A 21,716-nucleotide genomic window follows, 5' to 3' on the forward strand; every position below is an offset into this window, starting at 1 on the left:
GCGTTATATACTTCTAACATAAATTGAATAGTGAGAAGACTGTAAACGCATGATACACTTGGGTATAATCGACATAAAATGAATATCTAAAAGTTTAAATGAAATATGCCACATTTCTTATGCTCTCGCATTTATAAAAGCATTGGCAGTATTTCAAAATTATTGTATACGAATCTTCCGATTATTGACATAAATTGCATCATACGAATATTGATACTGCATAGCAAACTGATAAATGGCACGTCTATTTTAGAACGCGATTCATCGCTTGCCAGAAGTTAAACTGAAAAGAAATTGCACAAAAGTTTTCTGCTTATTTTAAAGATTTCCTTTGCCTCATAACAAAAAGAATTTCACACGCTCTTTCGGGAATGTTCATGCGACTGCTCGTGCTTCGGGCAAAAAGCTCTCCCAATACTTGATCAGTTGATTCTGGTATTGTAACATGGACTCCAAGTATTCCGTTAATTGTTTCTTAAAATCTTCCACTCTCACTAATTCGAATCGTTCGACTTCTTTCTTAATCATTTTCGAGATATTGTCAAACTCCTCTTGGCCTCTGTCGACTTTTGCTTCCCAGTCTATTACATCGCTAGCAGCTTGACTCGTTTTGTCAGTTCTCCCTGATTGTTCCAATCTCGCTTTCTGTTCTCGTTTCTTGTTCAACATCATTTGAGCGTGTTGCCAATTTTGAAAGACTTTTACACGTTCGTGAAATACTTCCTGAAACGAACAATATCTTAAATTGACTTGTTTCAAATCCTTTTCGATAAGAGCCGATCGATTACACCAACCTTTATCGCTCCGATTAGCGAAACGTACTCTCGTAACATTTCTCCAAACTGATAAAGATCGCAATTGCTTTGTGCTCTTCTGATTACTTCTACCTTCTCCAAAGTCTCAGCTAATTGAGCCAATGCCCTTCCAAGAGACGCCCCTGGTTCGCCATGCCCGAGCACCGCGATAGATCTTGCTGTTGCGCCAGTGCAGTTTGCCAACTCCCTTCTCTGGTTAGTCAAAGTATCGACTGCAGAATGCAGCGCGCGTAACTGAACGTCTAGGGAATCAATCTGCGACGTTTTTTCTTCAAACCACTGAAAATCGAACAAACACGAAACTGTGGCTATCCAAATACTTTGACAAATCTTTTTACAATTAGATTAATGATGTCGTTTTACTTTATCAGTTTCATCCATTTTGTATGTTATCTTGTTAACTGTTTCTCCAACTTTGTTAAAGAGCCTCATCACTCCTTTCCCACTGAGTGCAGATGTATTAGTAGCTTTAGGCAATTCCATATCTGTTTGTAAAATATACACGTAAAGTTAATTAACGATTGTTCACATAAAAGTTTCAGTTTACACTATCATTTACCAGCTTCCAAAAATTCTCTAAAATCGGGATCGACGCTGAGCACCGGATGAGCTGCAGTTCTATTTAAAAATCTTTCAAGTGCTGCTCTACGTTTCTCGAGAAACTCCGTGGAACTGGAGTTTTGTTCCTGATTTTTGTCCCCGGACATTTTAATTTTTGTTGTTCCTGCGTAATTATCTCATTTAATAATTATGATTGAAGAACTTTAATTCAAAGTCATATATGTATATATATTGTTACCAATGACATTCTTCTCTGGAGCTGGAGGAATTATTCTGCCACTTCTAAGATATTTATCCGTTAATTTGTCATGGAGACCAAGAAAGTCGCTGAAACGTCTGATCACACTGAAATTTCTTTTTCTAAATATTGGCATATTTGTTTTTGTTTCAACCTTGTATGCAACATAAGCACCCATCCCATCTCCAATCTTCTGTGGCGAAGTTACTGTGATCTTTAAAAATACATCAGAAGAATCTGCCGATACCTGTAAAATCATTAAATGTACATCTTAATTTTCTATTATTTTATCTATTCATAATACCGATAATAGATGTTTCGTGAAATTTACCGTATCAGTCGACTGAGCCTGTATAACATTCGTTGAGAGCACATCCGCGTTATCATTTATGGGCACATCGTGGAGATCACCTATATCACTACTCATTGGTCCCAACGGTGAACTTAAAGGTCCTGGTGCAGGACTCGATACGGACGAAAACGAATTCTCCTCCGGCACATCTCGTAAAGTCAGCTTTGGTAGTTCTGCTTGGATAGTTGACACTCCATTATAGGGAGACGAATCTTGACTCAGTTGACTTTGATCCTGTGTTCAAATATTATTAGTGCTTGTTTAAATAGTAGACTTTGAACAAATGCAGAACGGTCATTGTATCTTGATAATAGGTGTAAGCGTTCTGTTTAATTTACAGTAACAAATAGAGTTCGGAAGCGGTGGCATATAGGTTGTAAAATATTCGCGCACATGTTCGATAATGATAAAAAAAGTACCTGGACCGCTGATCTGAAAATATCTTCATCGTCGTCGTCCAAATCGTCTACTTTTGTCTCGTTTGTGTCAAATAGCGGCGGAGTTTCTTTAATATCAGCCATCTTAGCGATACTGTCAATCTACCGAGAAACACTGGGATCGGCCCCCCGAATGATGTATGTATGTAATGCCAACGTCAATTTCTCTATCTATGGCTATCGTATTTCTCACGGTATCTGCCTAGGCTCGAACGTTACGAATAACTTTCTAACTCGCCGCTTCTACACGTTCCGGGTATAAAGTATAGAATTGCCGCATCCATGCCACACGAAATACGCATACATCAAATTGCTCTTACATACAATTGCGCATGTTGTATGTCATTATAAAGACATCTTTATACTGATGGAGTCAGTTATTTGCGATTGAACAAAAAAGACGCACTGTTACAAGTACTCGCATCAAACTACCACAAAAGTGTTATCATTTAATGATAAACTTGTAATTCCGTATTCAAAAATATGTTATCGTTCTCGATTATTTGTATCCAGTCTCGGTTAGGTCGTAATGTTCCCGAGAATTTCAACAATAACATGTTTTTACAAGAATAACATATATCTACCTGCATAAAACGCTTACACAAGAACGTTCCACGTCACATATATTGCATTGTTATCATGAAAAATTAATTACCGTTTTCTGCACCGATGTTTGTATAATGAATATTTCTCGGTTTTCAACAAAGGAGGCGGTTTAGAACATTTCCTATTTTCTCTGGCAAGCAGTGCAAGATTTTTGATAAGCATTCATCATCAGTCTTCAAAGATGAATCCAATGTCCAGAGAAGAGATTAACATCAGAAGACTTTTAACAAGATGTGAACTGATGGCTAAAGATGATTCGCAAAAGGATTGGAAACTTGAGAAGGTTCAAACAAGATCATATCTACTGAAAATTATTTGTTTGTCAACTGTTGTAATTTGTTCAAAATAAATTTCAGTATATCCTTGCATTGGATGATATGATAAAACAATTACAAGCATTGCCAAGGTACAGCTTCATTCTGTAAAAGATTAATTAAAATTATAATAGCACATGTGCTTTAGATCTGAAAGAAATGATTGTTCCAGTAAACCACCTAAAGATACCATGATGAGATACACCAAAAGAATAGAATTCTTAAAAGGACTGATAAATACGACAAAACTTTTAAACCCAGTTGACAGAGTCGTGGCTGTCCAGATGTTGCCAAAAAGTTCCACAACATTTAATGAATCTATAGGGCCGAACATAGCGACCCAAATACATCAGAAAACTGCAGCAAAATACAATAAAGAATTACGTACTGAACTATTTCACAATGATAAAGGTGCAATATCGTTTTACTCAAAAGAAATGATTGTAAATTGAATGGTTCCTTTTTACCAATATATTCATCAATCTCTAGGAGTGTTAGAGGATGGCATAAGGCAAAGACTGTCTTCAACTACTATGCAGGATGAGGATTTGGATGCACTTTTGAAATACAACAGAAACATTCAAGAGAAGATTGCTGAGAACATGCTTTCAATGACTAGTAGCATGAAGGAACATGCTTTGGCAGCAAATGCTATCATAAGGAAGGACATTGGTTTGCTCGAAAGGTGTGATAAGTTAACAGATACCAATGCTGATAAACTGAAGACAGAATCACTGAAACTGCAAGAACATACACAATCATATTGGAGGTGTTGGATGTGGGTGATGATTGTGTTTGTTTTAGTTGTATTTTTTAGTAAGTAATAGTACTGCTATAAAGTACATGACATCCATTCTTAATATTTTATTCCAAATGTTTAATCGTGATCGTAAAATATTTAAAAAATTTGATGCCGTAAACCACATTTCTCTAATTTGTAGATATGGTATTATTTATGAAAGTTGCAAGAAAGAAAGTTTAATATGCACCGGTTTTCTGTAATTGCTTCCTGTGAGAATGAGCGCGTCAGCTTCAGACTGTGCATAAATGTGAACAACTCTTACGATTCACATGGAAACATTGCTGTTATTATTGTAAGTATGACTACCATGATGAGTGCATCTGTGGCAACACCCATACCACCTAAACCTATTCGGAAACCCGGTAAATAACAATAAGAAAATTAAGAACGTACTTTATTATCGTTATAGTTACTTGGAACGATACCAGGAATTATATTTGAATTAACTTTGTGCATTCCATATTATTTGTATTATTATAAAATTTGTACATATTAACGCTGTAATAATAATAATTTACACCTAATGAAATAAATATTTATTAATGTACTATTGAGAACACATGTTACTGTAATGTCTACAAAATCCTTAGTCTCTCCTTTTCTGTTTTTAACACGTAACTGTTCGACAAACCTTCATGTATATGATTTGTTATTTTTTAAGGTAAAGTCAAAGTTGTTAAGGCGCTATATAATTACACAGCGCAACATGTAAGGATTCTTATTAATAGATAATTTGTGAAATGGTACTATCAAATCATATTAAAAAGTTATATTCTGTAGCCAGATGAACTGTCTTTCCAAGAAGGTGATATTCTTTATGTTCACGACAATTATACAGACTCAAATTGGTGGAAAGGAAAATGTGGAGACCGAGAAGGTCTTGTACCTGCTAATTATGGTTAGTCTAAACGCATTAGTTAATTTCATTAAAAGTTATCGTTCAGTACATCAAATTGTTTGTGTTTAGTTGAAGAACAAACTCAAGAAATTGTGCTACCATTGCACGATGCTGCGAGACGTGGAAATGTTTCGATGTTGAAGGAATACATAAAGCAGGGAGTTTCTGGTACCGGCTTAGATGCAATGGGTAACACTCCTTTGTATTGGGCTGCATGCGCTGGCCACTTGGACTGTGTAAATGAACTTCTGAATTTACCAAACTCTGCAATCAATGTACAAGTGAGTAAAGTATGCTTAGTATTTCTTTCGTTTCTTCCATCACTGTGTACCTACTTTTGTGACAGAATAAAATGGGAGAAACAGCATTACATGTGGCAGCAAGTCGTGGGCATATAGAAATAGTAAATCTACTGTTACATTACAATGCAAATCCAACAATAAGGAATAACGATAGTTTAACGGCGGAACAGTTATCTGCTGACCTTTCGATTAAAAATGCGATACAATTAAATCAACGTGATAGTAGAAGAGTATGTGGATATACGGATGATGATTACAATGATGACAGTGATTAAAATGATGTATGTACGTTCTTTTCTTTGAGTATATGATTGTAAAACAAAGTTACTATTTATATAATTTCATTTGAATGAGTATTTAAGAAGGTATTATTACTAAATATATAGGATATGTATTAATAATTTTGCAATATTATAAAAAATTGAAGAGACTTGTATTCCATTTTATTACATTTCCTTTTTACAAAATTAGTGCTGATTTACTTAGAACTAGTACTGGGATAATTCGTGCCTTGTTTGGGTTTTTTTACTGAACCACCTATTGAAATCTAGTCTCAATAATAATTGAGCTAAATGTTCTCCACTCGGTTGTGCGCGTACCCTGTTCAGTGTCTTTGTTAACCAGCCCATTACACTCTCAAGTGTCTCAGACAGAGTTTTCAATTCTTCCTTTTCTGTTAAAAGTAAATTACCTACTTCCCACATTGATGCTTGTAAGATGAAATCGTCGCACAGTCGTAATAACAGTTTTATTAATTTATTTACCTGTGAAAAATATATCTTGAATGAACAGGCAGACGTAATTGTGAAACCGATTTAAATTAAAGTAAACATACAGCGTTCGTCCTCTCGGTCGAATTTCCTAATAAAAATGTTTGTGACATAACGTTAGCCAAAAAGATGGAATGCGCCTTTTGCACATCTTCAAAATTCCTTGTATTCTTCATATTTGCTTCCATGATTGTGTACTGACTTTCTATTACGTCTACTTGTAAGTAGTATTGTAAATTATCGATAATAAAAATTAGATTGTTCCTCAGTTGAATTACCCCCATATCGCTGAAAAATTTTAATAATTCATCAATAATGTCCGACTATTTATCTGCAAAGTATTGGAATCACGGCTTACATATTTTTGTAATACATGTGCTCGCTCCACAGATTCCATAAATCAATTTGCGTCTTCTTAACTCGGAGCAAAAATTTGAATAGTGTATTGTAGTCGTTCAGAGCAGATGGACTGAACAACAAATGTAATGGCCATATGACTTTATATTTCAAAATAACCATACCCCATCCACGTCTTTCTGTAGCAATTAGCGAAACTGAAATTTTTCTATTCGTTCAAAGTAGGATGTTGTACAAGTAATAATGTTTTACCAATAGGATCTTCACGTTCTTTCTCAGTAAACTCTGTACCTTCTACCTCGATATCTTCAGTTTCTTCTACTGGGATAGGTACTATAAAATTGAAACTGTCCATGGCGTTCTCGTCATTCAAATGCATCTTCCTCAACGCCATTTGGAAAGCTAGATTAACGTCTCGCGACGAATGATGCGTCGGGGGTTTATTCAATATATGAGCAGTGAGTCGGATAAATTCAAGAAACAAATCGCCACGTCCCATGAGGAAAAAATCTTTAACTAATCTAAGTTGATGAACAAGTTGTGCTTCTTCTACGGCGACTCGCCATAAAAGTTCTGTTATACATTGCTTTAACTCATCGATCGTACGTTCGAATTCCACGATATTAAAGATAGATCTCTTTTGGAGGCTCTGCAATTTACGAAAATACTCGTACTCCTTTTCACCCCATATCGAAGTTTCGATATGATCTGATATAGCAAAATCTATAAGGAAACCCAGAGACTTGTAATAATCTTCGTACATGTTTTAGTCTGATGCGTTTCATATATGAATTACCTTTCTTCTGTCTCGGGTCATTCCCGAACATTATAACAGTTTGCCCAATAGTCAAAATTTTAGCTGCTAAAGACGGTCTTATGTAGGAGGGAAGCATATCTATTTTAATATTATAATTCCACATGTCTGCATTGACTTTTGCTTTATTTCCATCTTTATTGTCTATTAACATCAGAGTGTTTTGTTCATCAGTTATTTTTTGGATGAAAAACTCATTGTACACATCATCCAAATGACCATACAAAAGCCAGCTAGTCAAGTGTTTGTAAAAAACTATGTGTACACAATGAGATACCCTGTATAAATAAGAATTGTTTGAAAAAGAGGAGATAAAAAATAATAAAAGAGTGTAATACTTACTTTTCTATAGCAGTTTTTACATCAGAAATACCAATATGCATATTTTGATGCAGGCATTGAAGTAATTTACAACCATGAACTTTTTGTGTGTGAATCTGAATTAAAGAACATAGTACTTTCTAAGTATAGACTGTGTATAAGATTTCCTATTACATCTCGTCAGTAATCGTTGCCTACCTCTCTTATTATAGAATTTAAGACAGAAAACAAGCAGACATATTTTTGAATGTGGCAGAGTATTAATGACAATGGAGTATAACTGTCACTGAGAACTACACCTTCTAAATCAACGATCTCTTGGCGAAATGGTTCTAATGCTTGATCCATCCCTTCGCAAAGGGCTTGTAAATATAAACCCTGATGTACGTTCTCTGAATCTGGAATATGTGTAAGACTCTATACAGAAGAGTAACTAATGTTAATAATAAAATTTAAATACCTTCAGTATGTTTTGAACCAGTTGACGTACTATAATCCTTAATAAATTTTCTAATAATATTACATTCTTCCACTATATCTAATATCTTTTTGAGCAAGACACGTTCTCCGGGATGTAAATATTTTTCGATATCTACAGTCTGAAATCAACAAACAATTATAATAGTCTGTTGCAAATCATGTTGATAGAACCATCTTTTAATTACGTCTGATTCCAATATTTGCAAGGCATTCGTCGAACATCCCCACAGGGATAATAATACTTCGTGCAACATTTCGTTCAACGAAATATTATTTTCGTAGAAAAGAAAATAATGATTCAAACAGGTTCACAATCTTCAACGTGTATATGAGTGATGTGAAGGTGTGAATCGGACGTTCGGAAGAAAGTAGGGATAGTTGATATTTTATTGGTTGTCACAAAATGTAGAAAATTATTCTCACCCTCGTAACGGTTCCATGTCAGTTTAAATCACGCTCGTATACGCGACCGTGAGTTATAAATTGTTTGTTTAATTATTTATTAGTTGCTTTAATAGAAAATAGATCATTCTAGTTTTACAGTTTGTGTGACTACTGTGTACTATGCAGCAAAGATATTCAATTCAAGGATTGGGATGGCGAAGAAATTATGTTTGATGTATCCCAAGGTATGTTTATTTCAATTGTTATTTCAAAGTATGCTCTTGCAAAACTGAATAAATAAGATACATTAATTTAATCATAGTTGAGTTCAGTCGTTGTTATCTTTATCTGCTGAAAATGTGTTTTCATTTTGTACTGTACATATGTATCTTGAGCTTGTGTGTGTTTGTGCAAGTTAGTTAGTTGGTGTTAGTGTGAAAGTTATCCATGTATATACAGTTGGTTGAAAATTCGAGTTGCATGTTCGTTTTCTTAATATACGCGTCGTTTTATTATAAGCAGTAATACAATTATTCTGATCATGAATAGTAAGTCTGATCATGAAGTGTCTACTTCTGCTATTAATTCTTGACGCATGACAAACTGTGAACTGTAGGAAACATCGACAAAAGCACGTGGTTGAGCTCTCATTTCGTTCCTCGTAATTTGAATAAATGTACATTTATTAATTGATTTTCGGAGCTTCTGGTAATAATGGTACGTCGTAGAAGACCAGTTCGTGGTGGGAAAAGAAAATTCGACCAGCGAAATAATCATCCGAAACCAAAGAAAGGTAAATTTAACCTAAAGGAATCGTCGTACGTGAAAGAACGAATTATTAGGAACAATGAGATCGAAAGACGAAGGAAAATGTTGGAGGAAGAAAAATCAAAGCGACGACAACGCGTGGATACTGATAGTTCTGATGATGCGCAAGAAAATCCGCTGCAAAATTTATTAGCTACATTTTCAAAGACTAATGATCAGAAAGTGACTGCTATCGAATCTGAAACAGAATCAGAAGGTGATAGTGACAAAGATGAGATTGAGGAAATTAATGAAGTCGACGAGAATCCAGCAGTTCAGTCCGACAATTCAGGCGAAGAAGGAGAGCCAGTAACCGACGATGAAGAGATAGAAATGAAAGAAGATGATGAAGAAGATCCTGAAACAGCTCAAGAGGATGTTGGCAACCTAAGGGATCCATTTTCGATTCATCTTCACGATGATTTAAGCGATGAACTTTACGAGGCAGTCTCTAACGTCCCACAAATTGTACAAACTCAGAAGATAACATGGCCTACTTTAGGCAATCTTATATGTCAGATCCCAAAACCAAGGAATACAGAAGATACAATAAAGAAAATCGATAGTTTTATTTTAGAAAACAAACAGTTTGCCAAGTGCGGCACCATCCCTCAGTTGATCAACAGTGTCAATTGGAATAAATTGTATGTAAAATCTCAAATCCACGACAATATTTCAAAAGCAAATTATTCCAATGTAAAGGACGATGTGACTAAGAATCCGTCTCCCATGACTCCCTTGCAGAAGGAATTATTTTCTATAATAAATAACTATCAAGATCTGTATTATCCCGAAAGAACGTATTCCAATGCAGATCAGATAAGATTTGTATACTGTTTACACGCGATTAATCATTTGTTGAAGACGAGAACGAAAGTGTTGCATCATAATGCGAAAATAACAAAATCAAAATGTACAAACATGGCAGAAATTCCTGACGAATATCGAGATCAAGGTCTGGTGAGACCAAAAATCTTGATAATCGTTCCTTTTAGACATTCGTGTTTGAAAATAGTAGAATTATTAATATCAATTTTAATTGGAGAAGACAAGGGTGAATCTGTGATCAATAAAAACAGATTCATGGAAGATTTTAGTGGAAACGAATTAGTGTTGCCAAAATTAAACCCGAAACCAGAAGATTATGAGTTGACCTTCCAAGGCAACACGGACGATACCTTTAAAATAGGAATTGCTGTTACGAAAAAAACTTTAAAATTATATTCAGAGTTTTATTCCTCTGATATAATAATCTCGTCCCTTCTGGGTTTGAGAATATTAATAGGTGCGGAAGGTGAAGCAGAAAGAGACTTTGATTTTTTGGCATCCGTAGAATTGATGATTCTCGATCAATCAGAATTGTTTCTAATGCAAAATTGGGACCACATGATACACGTGCTAAATCATATGCACCTGCAACCGAAAGATTCTCACGGGACAGATTTTTCTCGAGTGAGAAGTTGGTCTGTGAATGGTTGGACGAAATACTATAGACAAACATTGATATTTTCAAGCGTTCACGTGCCTGAAATTTATGGAATATTTAATAAGAAATCTTACAATTACGCAGGGAAAGTGAAAGTAATAAATCCTATCTCTTCCGGGTCCATTTGTCAAGTAGTAGTTCAAGTTCCGCAAGTATTTCATAGATTTCAAACGTCCAGCCATTCTCAAGCTTTGGATCATAGAATAGAATTCTTTATAACGAAAATACTTCCTCAATATAAGGACGTGATTATGAACCACACGTTGATCTTCGTGCCGTCTTATTTCGATTTTGTTAAACTGCGAAATTATTTAAAGAAAGAAGAATACAGTTTTGTACAGATTTGCGAATATTCCAAAGACGCAAAGGTAGCGAGAGCGAGAGACATGTTCTTTCACAGTGATGCTCATTTTCTTTTGTACTCGGAACGATTTCATTTTTTCCGAAGGGTGAGGGTGAAAGGTATAAGACACATTATATTTTTTGCGCCACCGACGTTCCCTCATTTTTACACAGAAATGTGCAACTTGATGCGAGAAGCTAATCAGAATCCACGCGCCGGCTCTGAAAGCAACATGACAGTCACCGTTTTATATTGTAAATACGACGTCATGCAGCTTTCCGCGATTGTCGGTACTGAAAGAGCGAGCAAAATGATTGGATCGGAAAAGACTGTACATATGCTTATGACTGGTGAATGAGAAATGGACAGCATTATGTTTTAGACAATTGTAAATTATCAGATGTATATAAAAGGTACAATTCACAATCTACATTTTTAATAATAACATTTCCACTTTTTACTTTTTCCCTTGTTTTCTTTATTAATAGTATACATTTAAAAAATTAACAGAAACAAATTAAAACGAACGCTTAGGTCTCGTAATAATTATTTGGTCTTCAAAATCAACTAGGATGGTATATTGAAGCTATAACAAATCTAAGCGTCTGATGTCGATCCTCTTTTAAATATTTTCATTACATTAGCAAAATTAATTAATATCGGAAGTTAGAATCTTGGTAGACGTTTCCTCTGTACTGGAATCAGTTTGTAAATCTTCGAACGTCGTTATGGGTAAAGTACTCGAATTCGCGTTAACACTCTGTACTAGAATAGTTAACAAATCCTTGGGGCGGTAAGTGGAGGTTGTATTCTCTGGTAAAGGACTATGCTCATTCGTCAGACTTAATTTCGTCGTCATTTCCTCTATTTGCGTTTCTGAAAAAGAAAATTATTACTTTGTATATTTCAGATCCGTGAATCAGGCGACATCCCAGACGACAAATTAGAATAAAAAGAACAATATTTTGACAAATTGAGACGATTGAAATTCTGCTTTTACCATTCATAATGGGAGTGGTAAGAGCACTCGGTAATTTAATATTAACGCATTCCGGCTTCATTCTCATCCTGATGGCTACATCTTTCGGGTCCCAGAGAAAAGTATAATATAAAGACAGTAGAATAGCCGTCATGCTAACAAATATAACATAGGCCACCACTGTCAATACCCGTACTACTAATATTTGTTTGTGCTTAGGCTCGTATAGCTTGTCCCTCCTCTCCTCGCCTGCGAATCGAATTTCATTGTCTTTCCTTTCATCGCACGCGAATCGGATCTCGTTATCCTTTCTCTCTTCACTCGCGAATGTACGACTAATGCTTGCCATCACATTTTGAGCGCTCATTTTCCGCGGCAACTTCATCCTCGGTTCAGGTTTCAACGCACAGAACGTCAAGCTCGAACAGAATTCGTATCGCAACAACGTTTCATAGTACTTGAATTTTTGTCGAACGTGCGAAGCTACCAGCCACACGTTACCTTTCGAGGAAAGCGTTCATGGAAACATTGCCCCGTTTCTTCTATATATAATTTTCTCGATTGTTTGCATTTATGAACACTCGGTAAACTTTATAGGTTTATTACGAGCTTTAAAGGCTTCGCAACTCGAGCGCATCTCGCGTCAACTGCTACCCCTGCACGGCATGTGTTTACACTCAAGACAGATTGCTACTGATTTCTGATAGAAATGTTTGATGATCTTGCGCGATCCAACGTTCACTTATGCCGGTTGTCGGGTTTGGAAAAACGAGCTGCTAGTTTATACTAGCTGGGCGTTTCCAAGCAAACACTGTAGGTACCGGAAGCAACGATAAGGGATGTGGTAACTTTTAGCGAGAAAGAATGTAAACTCTTGGTGCATACGCGAGAGAATACTCGGTGCCAACGTTCCCACTATTATAACTATTTCTGTCCCTTGACTGAGGGGAATCGACGTTTCGTACCAATGCAGCTGTTAAAAAACACACCCGCCTAGCGATACCGAAGAGCTTTCACTGCGCAAGTCTCGGAACCTTGACTCATCCTACTTCGTTTCGCAAGCTTCAAGGGCTGCTCAACTTTACGGGTTTCATCGTGGCAAATACCCTTAAACTGATATACCAACTAGCCTTATTTTATGTAAAAAGCTTAGGACGCTTCGAGATCTTTATGCATTCCGACTGCTCTACGCATTCGAAGCTGTTCTGGCTACAAGTCGAATGACACACGGAGGGAGAATACTAGTTGAACGACTTCAATAATTATTTTGTTGTATTCCAATTAAAATAAAACTTTTAACGCCAGTAGCTGTACAACAGAATTAGAGAGTAGACCATACTTTTGCAGAGACTGTATAGCCAGAACAATCTTAATAGGCGATATGTATCAATCTCTATAACTGATAATAATTTGTCTTAATTTTATATTTTGTAAACGAGTTACGGTCAAAGGTCACGATGGGTTAATAAAATTTATAATGAAATGAATGATATAAAATGGATAAAAATCATGAACTGAAGTGCTTCCGTGGACGAAGTGACGAATTAAATGCTTGCGCAAGTATTTTACGTAAGTTCGTGTCGTTCTTCGAAGTTAATACTTGTCACGTTCCTCCTAAACGGGATACACTCCCCGGTCTCGTAACAAATACCATTTATATAAAAGCGCTCCCGTTCCAATTAATGGAAATTAGGAAGTTATAAAAGGTCATAAAATACAGTCAAACGCTATAGGTTTCCGTTTCGAGAACAACGTGACTTTAACGATAATCTCGTTTTACAAAAGAGGCGCGCCTTTATTTTAATAGCATTTAAGATGTCGTTCTTCGATCACTTTGGAGACAAACATGGTATTACGACCCGTAAGTCACTGTTCGATGGTGACTTCGATATCTAATACAAAGGGAAAAATGCATTTCCTTCCCCGAAGGGGTCGTTTCATTAATTTCGACGAAGGATAGATCTTCAAGTGAAGGTAACGAACGATTGCCTAAATCGGATAAAAACGATCTTTCAGAAAAATCGTAAAATCTTTGTAACGATGCAAAAGAAGCCGTAATGGATTGACCTGACCCTGTTTCGGTTATTACGCGGATAATCATCGTAGGCCAATCCATTCTATGTATTTTTTCCTAAGGTTTTAATCACGACTTTTCATTAGACGTTTCTATTATTACCTTTTATCAAAATCCGACTGGTTATAAGGTGCATGGTATGAAGAGCTGAATTACGATTTGCAAAACGTTTATTTACCTTTCGAATTTTGCGCAACGTTCAGCTTTGCACGTGACTCTTTTAATTGCTTAGAATATTTCAGACGATCTGCATAGTTCATCTTGTATGTGGAATCTGTAGTCGGTTGATTGTTTATGTTATCGACGTTACTCGTGCGATCTTTATTTCCTTTCGTGTCAACATTTCCTTCATCACTTCTCATAGCGATATTTATAAATTCTCCATCCGGTACGTTCAAATACCAAGGCGTTTTCGATTCGGTCTTGAAGCTCGATACAACTTGGTTCTCTCCAAATTTTTCTCGATCGACACTTTCCGTCTTCTTCAAAATATTTGGAGGCGAATCATACACAGAGTCGTGTCTGCTGATCGTCAAACGGTCATTATTTGCTTTGCCTCCAGAAATAGTCGGAGATTCCAGTGTCTGAAATGAGCTATTGTCATTCAGCAAACGATTCATAATTATCGAGGAATGTCTTCGAACTTTTCCTCCTGTATTTCCCTTCTCCGTGTGGTTAAGAGACTCGATCGCCTTATGCTGCAAAACTTCGATCAAGTAGTTTCTCAATGAAGACAGAGATTTGTTTAATTCTTTACGTTCCTCTGCGTGGTCCTTGATGAGATTGTCTGGCTCGGTGATTATCGGAACAGGAAATTCAAAACGCGGATAGAAGTTGTCTTTGATAACGCGAGCAGAGAGGAAACTCGTATGATTTTTATGATGACGATGATAGAACGGTTCGTTCTCTTCCATGGGATCGCTCCTTAAGAAATCCAGTTCAGGGTCGGATAATGGTCCTGGTCTTCGTAGGAGCGTCGGATTCGGCGGTTCCCAAAGGAATATATAATACGCGCTCAGGACGATGGCTACGAAACTCACGGAAAACATGTAAGCCATCACAGTGACTAAACGTATTAACTTCTTGGTTCCTTGATTCTCAAATATGTCATCCTTCTTCGCGGCATCGCCACCTCCGTCCTGAGGAGTTTCCTCGTTTCCCGACATGCTTATTTAATTTTTCTCGTATTCGCGACCTGTACGAAATTCAATTGCTGATCAAACTCTGACTTCCAAGCTGCTCCATCACTTTTAATCCTCGATCCTGTTCCCATCTCTGTTAAACATCATCTTTTTTCGCGTAGTGGTCATCTTACAGAAACACGAATTCACGTTTCACGTTAGTTTCGAAGGCAAGATTTCACCGTGGAATTAAAACGCATTGGAAAAGGTTTTCATTTCCACTGTTTATTTGTTTTAGAAAATTAATGCATCCAACCGATCGTAAACGTGTCACGGTTTATTTAATGCCAAGGGAGAACGCACTTCGTGGGATGCGCTTCGACAGCGAAAGCACGTAAGACTGCAGTTCTGTTCAAACGTTTGTAGAAAAGCTCGTTCCTTCACCACGTGTTAGAACGGCGCGCAAGCGTTCTTAAGCTACTACGTACCGTGTAGATTATTTTTCACTAGCAAATCTATTAGACTCCGCTTGGACGACATGCAGAGTTTGTCCGAACGGTTAAAATTTGTTCCACCCTTTCTCCCAACTGTTATTATCATTTTGCAAGAATAAACTTCCGGAAAATTCCGGATTCTCCTGTTGATTCCCCGACGATTTTTCTTCTTCATCTTCGCAGAGTATCAACGGTTTCCCCAGTATTATCGTCTCCGACGATTTTGTTTTATCGTTCGTCCACGTGTACAACAATTGCTCGTCCTGTTCCACTTGATCGTTCAAACTGTTTTTACTTAATTGCGAAAGGGACGGTGTCATATTATTACAACAGCATATTTCTAAAGAAGTATTAACAGCGATCGTGTTCTTCTCGCACTGATTCGCAAGGCTTCTCGCACTGCAATTTGCGTTCTCGAGCTGCGTAGACAAATTCTGAAAACGTTGCGACAAATTTATAATCACGTAAAATATGCAAAATCTACGGCTGTACCTCGGACTGTGGTGGATCGCGATTCTGCGTGTTCGGTTCTGAGTTCGATCGCGAACTCTCGTTTATTTGGGAGTTGGAAGCGTACGACAAATTGGGGACGCATTGTTGATTGCTTAAAATCGTGAACACCTGCGTTAACAAGTCGTTCGAACCTTCGGAACAAGGTATCGGGATAGGCGTTTGAGCATTTTGTCGTGCGATCAACGAATTCAGAGCCGGCATCAACGCTGGCGCGTAAAGCAGTACAGCGAGCCTTTGGAGAAAATTGGGAAGGTACCAGAAAATTGTACGTACAGAAAAAATATTTTCGTACGTTGCATCAGAAGCTGAGCGCACATCACAATACTTAAATAAATAATCTAATTATCAGTGTTCCAATAATTCATTAGACTGTATTAAAAGACAGACGGTGACCTCACGTCTAGCGTATTACTGTACAACTGTTATTTCATCGGTCGTGTCTCGTACCTCAATAATTGAATGGTAAAACCATTCGGATCTAACAGTGGATTCCAATTAGGAGATTGTACCATGGGAGCGTAGGCAGTGTGAACGTTGCTACGCGGCGTCGGATTTTTTTTGTGCACCTCTTTTCTCTGTTTCTCGGGCATCCGCGTGGAATGCCTCGAGGAATCGTTCGAGCAACGTGACAACTTCTTCCCATAATGATTCCAGTAATTGTGACTGGCCTGCGACGTTTGAGAATTATCCTTTCTACGTGCATCGGTATTCTCGAAATACTTCGTCCTCTTGGATACAACTAAAGAAAAGTAATTTTCTAAAATGAACTTTGATCAATTATCATGTTTGCTCTTTGAGAGATACGTTTGTCTCTACATTTTCCATCGACTTTCGGCTGTTGATGAGACGTTGATTGCTCGATCTCGGACCCTAGTTTGCAAACGTCGTTGTTCAACTTCGGTCCTATTATCGGCTGAAATTTTGTCGTGTTTACGGGTTTGCTCTGCTTATGATCTTCCTGTTTAACGTCGTAGTCAGTGTAGTAACACGTTTCCGGTTCGTGTTTCTTCTCGAACGTTTGGCATGCTTCCATCGAATTCTTTTGATGGTCGATAGGGTCGGAATGGACAGTTTTACAAAGCAAATTCATAATAAATTCAATTAATTCGTCCTCACATCGCGTAAAAAGTTTGCAAATATTGAAACGCTAAAGAATTCATTTTAATACCTTCTGACCGTCAAGGGAGCCGAAATAGTTTTTTGGATTGTCGAAAATGGTTTTAGCAGATTCGTTTATCGTTTCATCTTTCTGTACCTATAAACGGATTTCGGGTTTTGAACTCAGAGTTTTTACAGATTTTATTCTATATTACTTTGGGATCGTCTTTTGCGAAATCGTTTAATTGTGCCGAGTCGTTAGGGAGAATCACAGCGACGTTGCGCATTGAACATACTGCTGTGGAATTGCTGCTCAAGTTCTTTGACTGATAGAGATTATCAGGCTCCTTTATGGGATAAACATCATTTTGGAAATTCTGTAAAATTTCGATGGTCTCCAATTTTTTTCGTTATTTTCTCGATAAATACGCAAATACCTGGGACGAATTCTTATATTTCATCCAGTCCGTGTCAGCGAATGTTTTGCCGAACGAATCTTTATTTTTTCTCGATGTATAGTGTTTCCTCCTCAACGCATTAATCTGCTCTTGATTATTTTTGTACTGATTTCTGGAGCACGACCCAAAAACGTTTCCGTACTTCGCGAGAGAGTATTCCTTCCAGTTCACGTCTGTTTGCGACTTTGTAACGGCAAAATTTTACTCATTTTTGAATTAGGTATAATTCTACAAACAACGCGGTAGTACAGTTAGGCGCAAAATACCGATTGATGCACAACGTTAAAGCCACGCATCAAAGCTGGGATTAACATCTTCGTCCTTGCCAATTCCCTTTCCATAGCCATGTACCTCTCTTCCATCTGCCTTATGTACTCTAACAATTGATGGTTGGATGCATTCCCGTAATTGCTATAATATCGATTATAATTTGATTACATTCAATAAATTTAGGTTGCTTAACTTTTAGACCGCCGGCATTACACCATCCCTCCACTCACACCCAAACGTTTTTAAAAAGTCGCATATAATGAAAATATATCAAGGACATATGCCATGTACTCGTCAATTTTTGAACCGATATTTCAGTTTCCGGTCGTCTAAAGGCTAATCGATTCGATCTACTAACGTTTGAAGATACAGATTATTATTAGAGCGGATGCGATCACTGTCATCCATAAGGATGAAATTTAAATCGAGCATCAATCCATCGTTTCTCGAGGACGTGGGCAGAGGTATACTCGTCAATTCAGTGAACGGTATCCCGTGTCTTTGATTAGCGGATAATTGGCGAATAAATTCGTTGCGTCTTCTTTGGTCGTGATGATTATCCACGGGCTCTAAGAAAATACGTCGACCGAACATACTTGTCAATTTTATGTGCTACGTAAAAGTCGCAGTCGTTTCACGAGGAATTTAAACAAGCCCCGCGTACGATCGAAATTATTTTTTTTAGAAACTTTCGTTTAGGTTGTGTTCCCCATCGTTCGTCTTTTTGCCTCTTTTCTATTCAAAGGAGGCAAAGATAATGATGTTCTAAATCGACAAATTTTAAGGATGTATTGGCTATACAGTCAATCCCAAAAGTGTATGCACTTTAGAAACGCATTTTTTAAAAAGAAATCAGACGTCGGAAGAATATTGCTAATAATAAAAAACAAAAAAAATTTTCGATTTTTCCGAGATTTTTCCAAGGGGTACCCCTTCAGATTTCGCGAAATTTTCGTTTTTGGCCAATAACTCCCAAACCGTTGAATCTACGGGAAAATTGCATTAGACCTTTCTTGTAGAGGACGACGAGATCTACAATTTCCATGTAAAATTTTTTCGCTAGCGTCAATAGTTAACGAGTAATTTGCAAAAAACTGTTTTTTCGTTTTTCGTCCATAACTCGTTAAATATTAATGCTAGCGACAAACTTTTACATGGAAATTGTAGATCTCGCCGTCCTCTACAAGAAAGGTCTGATGCAATTTTCTCGTAAGTCCAACGGTTTGGGAGTAATTAAGGAAAAACGAAATTTTTTTTCAAAAGTTCGCCATTTCGACGCTGGGATGGTCGGATTTCGTCAACATCAATAAAATGCCAAATAATCATATGTAACTCGTTAAGTATCGAAGTTAGAAGACAAACAACTTGTATTTGAAGCATTTTCCGCAATTTTGAAGAAGATATTTTCCCTTCAAATTTCGGTGGTTATAGCCATTTACCAACGTCTTAGTCGATACAGCAGTTTGTGTTTCAAGGAGAAATAAATTTTTCCTCTCTCTGAAGCGAAGCTATATGTCATCTTGAGTCATCTACCAAAAGATCAGTAATAAAATCAGGTGTTTAATTACTTCTTGAAAGTGCAAAAGAAGTTAAAGAATTTTTAATACTTCGGGTATAGTCGAGTCGAAGATTGTCATGTTCAGCAGATTGAAACTTGAATGACAATCCAAGTTCCAGGAATTTACGTTTATAGTTGTCACTTACCAAACATTTGCCATCGATAGCAAGTTCATTTTTATCGTGTGAATCGTTTATTATTTAAATTTAGTCACAACGGGGGCTGAACAATCAATCATGTCCGTCTCTCAGATGGAAAGTATCCTTTTCTAAATATTTATACTCTTGAATAGGTTAAATCAGACTTTATCAGTCGATTGCATATCGCCCATTGTAAAGATTTTATTAACAAACACAGAATTTTAACTGTAGTTTGATATATTAATCGTACCTAGGTCATTTGCACAGTTTTGTCGAGATTTCTTGAGTCACTTCAAATCTCAATTATATTTATTATATTCCAATGTGTACACATTATCTACGATCATTTTCATTAAAAATGTTACGGAGTGTTTTCCTTAATCGAAATAAAGGAAATTTATTCAACCTAAAGTTCGCCGTGAAGGAATTAGAAAGAAATTCGAAGAAATGCGAGAAGGAAGAGAAAGTAGAGAAGGCCAAGATAAAGAAGGCCATTCAAAAAGGAAACATGGAAGGTGCGCGTATTCACGCAGAGAATGCAATTCGCCAACGCAATCAAGCGCTCAATTATTTGCGTATGAGCGCGAGGGTGGATGCAGTGGCCAGCAGAGTACAAACTGCTCTGACAACACGTAAAGTCACACAGTCAATGGCTGGTGTTGTCAGAGCCATGGATGCAGCAATGAAGTCTATGAATTTAGAGAAAATTTCAGGTAACGAAGAATTTTTACATTGGAAATAGTCAATGGTTAAAAATCATATAATTAATGGATTATAATTTGAATATCAGGCCTGATGGACAAGTTCGAGAGTCAATTTGAAGATCTGGATGTGCAGAGTTCGTACATGGAAAATGCTATGTCTCAGACTACTACAACCAATGTACCACAAAATGATGTCGACTCCTTGCTGCAACAAGTTGCAGACGAGGCTGGGTAAGTTCTATCTGTACTACTAAATGAATGACTTCTGTCTTCATTTCGATGATTACTACGAATAATTTCGATGCTTATATTTCTCTACAGTCTGGAATTGAATATGGAACTGCCATCTGGACAATTAGGCAGCGTAGGCACTACTACAGTCAGTCAAGAACAGGACGAGCTCACACAGCGGTTAGCAAAACTTCGTGAATAGTAACATCCTCTAAAGACTAGTTACAGAGCACAGACAAACACACAGAGAGTGAGAAGCACATATGCTTAATCGCTATAATTAGTATTCATTTATTCAAAAGGAAATACGCATAAAAGCATTTTTAAAAATATACTTTATTGTCCTAACAGTATATTTTTCTCTGTATTCATTTATTTCGACCGAAATACTTTGATAACGGTGTAAAAACATCGAGATTGCACGATCTAAGATTCGATCTATTTTATATGCTTTATGTAGTGTTAATTACATATTTCCAGCTGTGTACATGACACGGCAATGATCGTATAATGTTTACAGTAAATGTGCATATTCAACAATACGAACTTGATATGAAACATTGGCGGAATAGAGTTTAATCTACTAAAGTGATTGCAGAACTTCTCTCCAGTCAACACATTAATATGCTTTTTAAAATGTACACTTACTGTAACATGTACATATTATAAATAAGTGTATCAAAGTATGTAATGTATCTATAAAGGCTTTCTAGCTACTCATCAATGAAACAACTTATTATTAATATAAAACATATATTTGATATATATTCCTTAGTTCGAGGAAAGTTTTTATAATACAGAAACTTTTGTACCGTATAACACGCGGGGATGTTATTAAAGTATACCATTCTTAACTCTTACATATGATTAATTTCTTAAACTACTATGGACACAAAAAGATATTATTTTATATATATGAGAATCTTTTGTTACTTCGGTGATGATAATTATGTAGCATACTTCGTGAGGAAGTAGTTCTGACGATGAGT

The 21,716-nt window shown here is 36.7% G+C and overlaps 7 protein-coding genes across 9 annotated transcripts; 3 read left to right on the forward strand and 4 right to left on the reverse strand.

The window, feature by feature from the left end:
* Positions 1–6: 6 nt before the first annotated feature.
* Snx1 (sorting nexin 1) lies at positions 7–2,853 on the reverse strand. The gene is made up of 7 exons (XM_018028100.2): positions 2,386–2,853; positions 1,946–2,200; positions 1,615–1,861; positions 1,375–1,539; positions 1,179–1,300; positions 795–1,094; positions 7–723 (listed from the first exon to the last, which is right to left on the reverse strand). The coding sequence occupies exons 1-7, from the start codon at positions 2,485–2,487 to the stop codon at positions 376–378; spliced, it is 1,539 nt and encodes a 512-aa protein (XP_017883589.1). The 5' UTR covers positions 2,488–2,853; the 3' UTR covers positions 7–375.
* A 39-nt stretch (positions 2,854–2,892) lies between these two features.
* On the forward strand, positions 2,893–5,725 carry Use1 (Vesicle transport protein Use1). Its single transcript, XM_018028102.2, has 8 exons — positions 2,893–3,292; positions 3,366–3,415; positions 3,496–3,734; positions 3,813–4,139; positions 4,787–4,833; positions 4,906–5,023; positions 5,093–5,304; positions 5,370–5,725. The coding sequence occupies exons 1-8, from the start codon at positions 3,191–3,193 to the stop codon at positions 5,598–5,600; spliced, it is 1,326 nt and encodes a 441-aa protein (XP_017883591.1). The 5' UTR covers positions 2,893–3,190; the 3' UTR covers positions 5,601–5,725.
* Positions 5,726–5,736: 11 nt separating this feature from the next.
* Grip75 (gamma-tubulin complex component 4) lies at positions 5,737–8,415 on the reverse strand. 2 transcript variants are annotated; one of them, XM_018028027.2, is made up of 9 exons: positions 8,253–8,415; positions 8,048–8,186; positions 7,786–7,985; positions 7,609–7,703; positions 7,249–7,544; positions 6,705–7,175; positions 6,454–6,631; positions 6,161–6,383; positions 5,737–6,089 (listed from the first exon to the last, which is right to left on the reverse strand). In XM_018028027.2, the coding sequence occupies exons 1-9, from the start codon at positions 8,319–8,321 to the stop codon at positions 5,814–5,816; spliced, it is 1,947 nt and encodes a 648-aa protein (XP_017883516.1). In that variant the 5' UTR covers positions 8,322–8,415; the 3' UTR covers positions 5,737–5,813. The 2 variants fall into 2 exon arrangements, with proteins under 2 accessions (XP_017883516.1, XP_017883517.1); XM_018028028.2 differs by lacking the exon at positions 8,253–8,415 and having other exon boundaries at positions 7,786–8,004; positions 8,048–8,139.
* A 484-nt stretch (positions 8,416–8,899) lies between these two features.
* LOC108627059 (digestive organ expansion factor homolog) lies at positions 8,900–11,552 on the forward strand. The gene has a single exon (XM_018028098.2). The coding sequence runs from the start codon at positions 9,166–9,168 to the stop codon at positions 11,443–11,445; it is 2,280 nt and encodes a 759-aa protein (XP_017883587.1). The 5' UTR covers positions 8,900–9,165; the 3' UTR covers positions 11,446–11,552.
* A 91-nt stretch (positions 11,553–11,643) lies between these two features.
* LOC108627061 (uncharacterized) lies at positions 11,644–15,651 on the reverse strand. 2 transcript variants are annotated; one of them, XM_018028099.2, is made up of 2 exons: positions 14,319–15,645; positions 11,644–11,963 (listed from the first exon to the last, which is right to left on the reverse strand). In XM_018028099.2, the coding sequence occupies exons 1-2, from the start codon at positions 15,304–15,306 to the stop codon at positions 11,737–11,739; spliced, it is 1,215 nt and encodes a 404-aa protein (XP_017883588.1). In that variant the 5' UTR covers positions 15,307–15,645; the 3' UTR covers positions 11,644–11,736. The 2 variants fall into 2 exon arrangements, 1 of the variants encoding a protein (XP_017883588.1); XR_003389454.1 differs by lacking the exon at positions 11,644–11,963 and adding an exon at positions 12,636–14,055 and having other exon boundaries at positions 14,243–15,651.
* A 125-nt stretch (positions 15,652–15,776) lies between these two features.
* Positions 15,777–18,828, reverse strand: LOC108626991 (uncharacterized). Its single transcript, XM_026815285.1, has 8 exons — positions 18,453–18,828; positions 18,091–18,235; positions 17,804–18,007; positions 17,576–17,743; positions 17,073–17,415; positions 16,716–17,007; positions 16,248–16,500; positions 15,777–16,189 (listed from the first exon to the last, which is right to left on the reverse strand). Exons 1-8 carry the CDS (start codon positions 18,686–18,688, stop codon positions 15,821–15,823), a joined length of 2,010 nt encoding a protein of 669 aa, XP_026671086.1. The 5' UTR covers positions 18,689–18,828; the 3' UTR covers positions 15,777–15,820.
* A 733-nt stretch (positions 18,829–19,561) lies between these two features.
* Chmp1 (charged multivesicular body protein 1) lies at positions 19,562–21,587 on the forward strand. Its single transcript, XM_018028025.2, has 4 exons — positions 19,562–19,910; positions 20,185–20,505; positions 20,583–20,727; positions 20,818–21,587. Exons 1-4 carry the CDS (start codon positions 19,889–19,891, stop codon positions 20,927–20,929), a joined length of 600 nt encoding a protein of 199 aa, XP_017883514.1. The 5' UTR covers positions 19,562–19,888; the 3' UTR covers positions 20,930–21,587.
* Positions 21,588–21,716: the final 129 nt, after the last annotated feature.

This window comes from Ceratina calcarata, unplaced genomic scaffold, assembly GCF_001652005.2.
Source record: "Ceratina calcarata isolate Rehan_Ccalc_2016 unplaced genomic scaffold, ASM165200v1 scaffold436.2, whole genome shotgun sequence".
Lineage (NCBI taxonomy): Eukaryota > Metazoa > Arthropoda > Insecta > Hymenoptera > Apidae > Ceratina > Ceratina calcarata.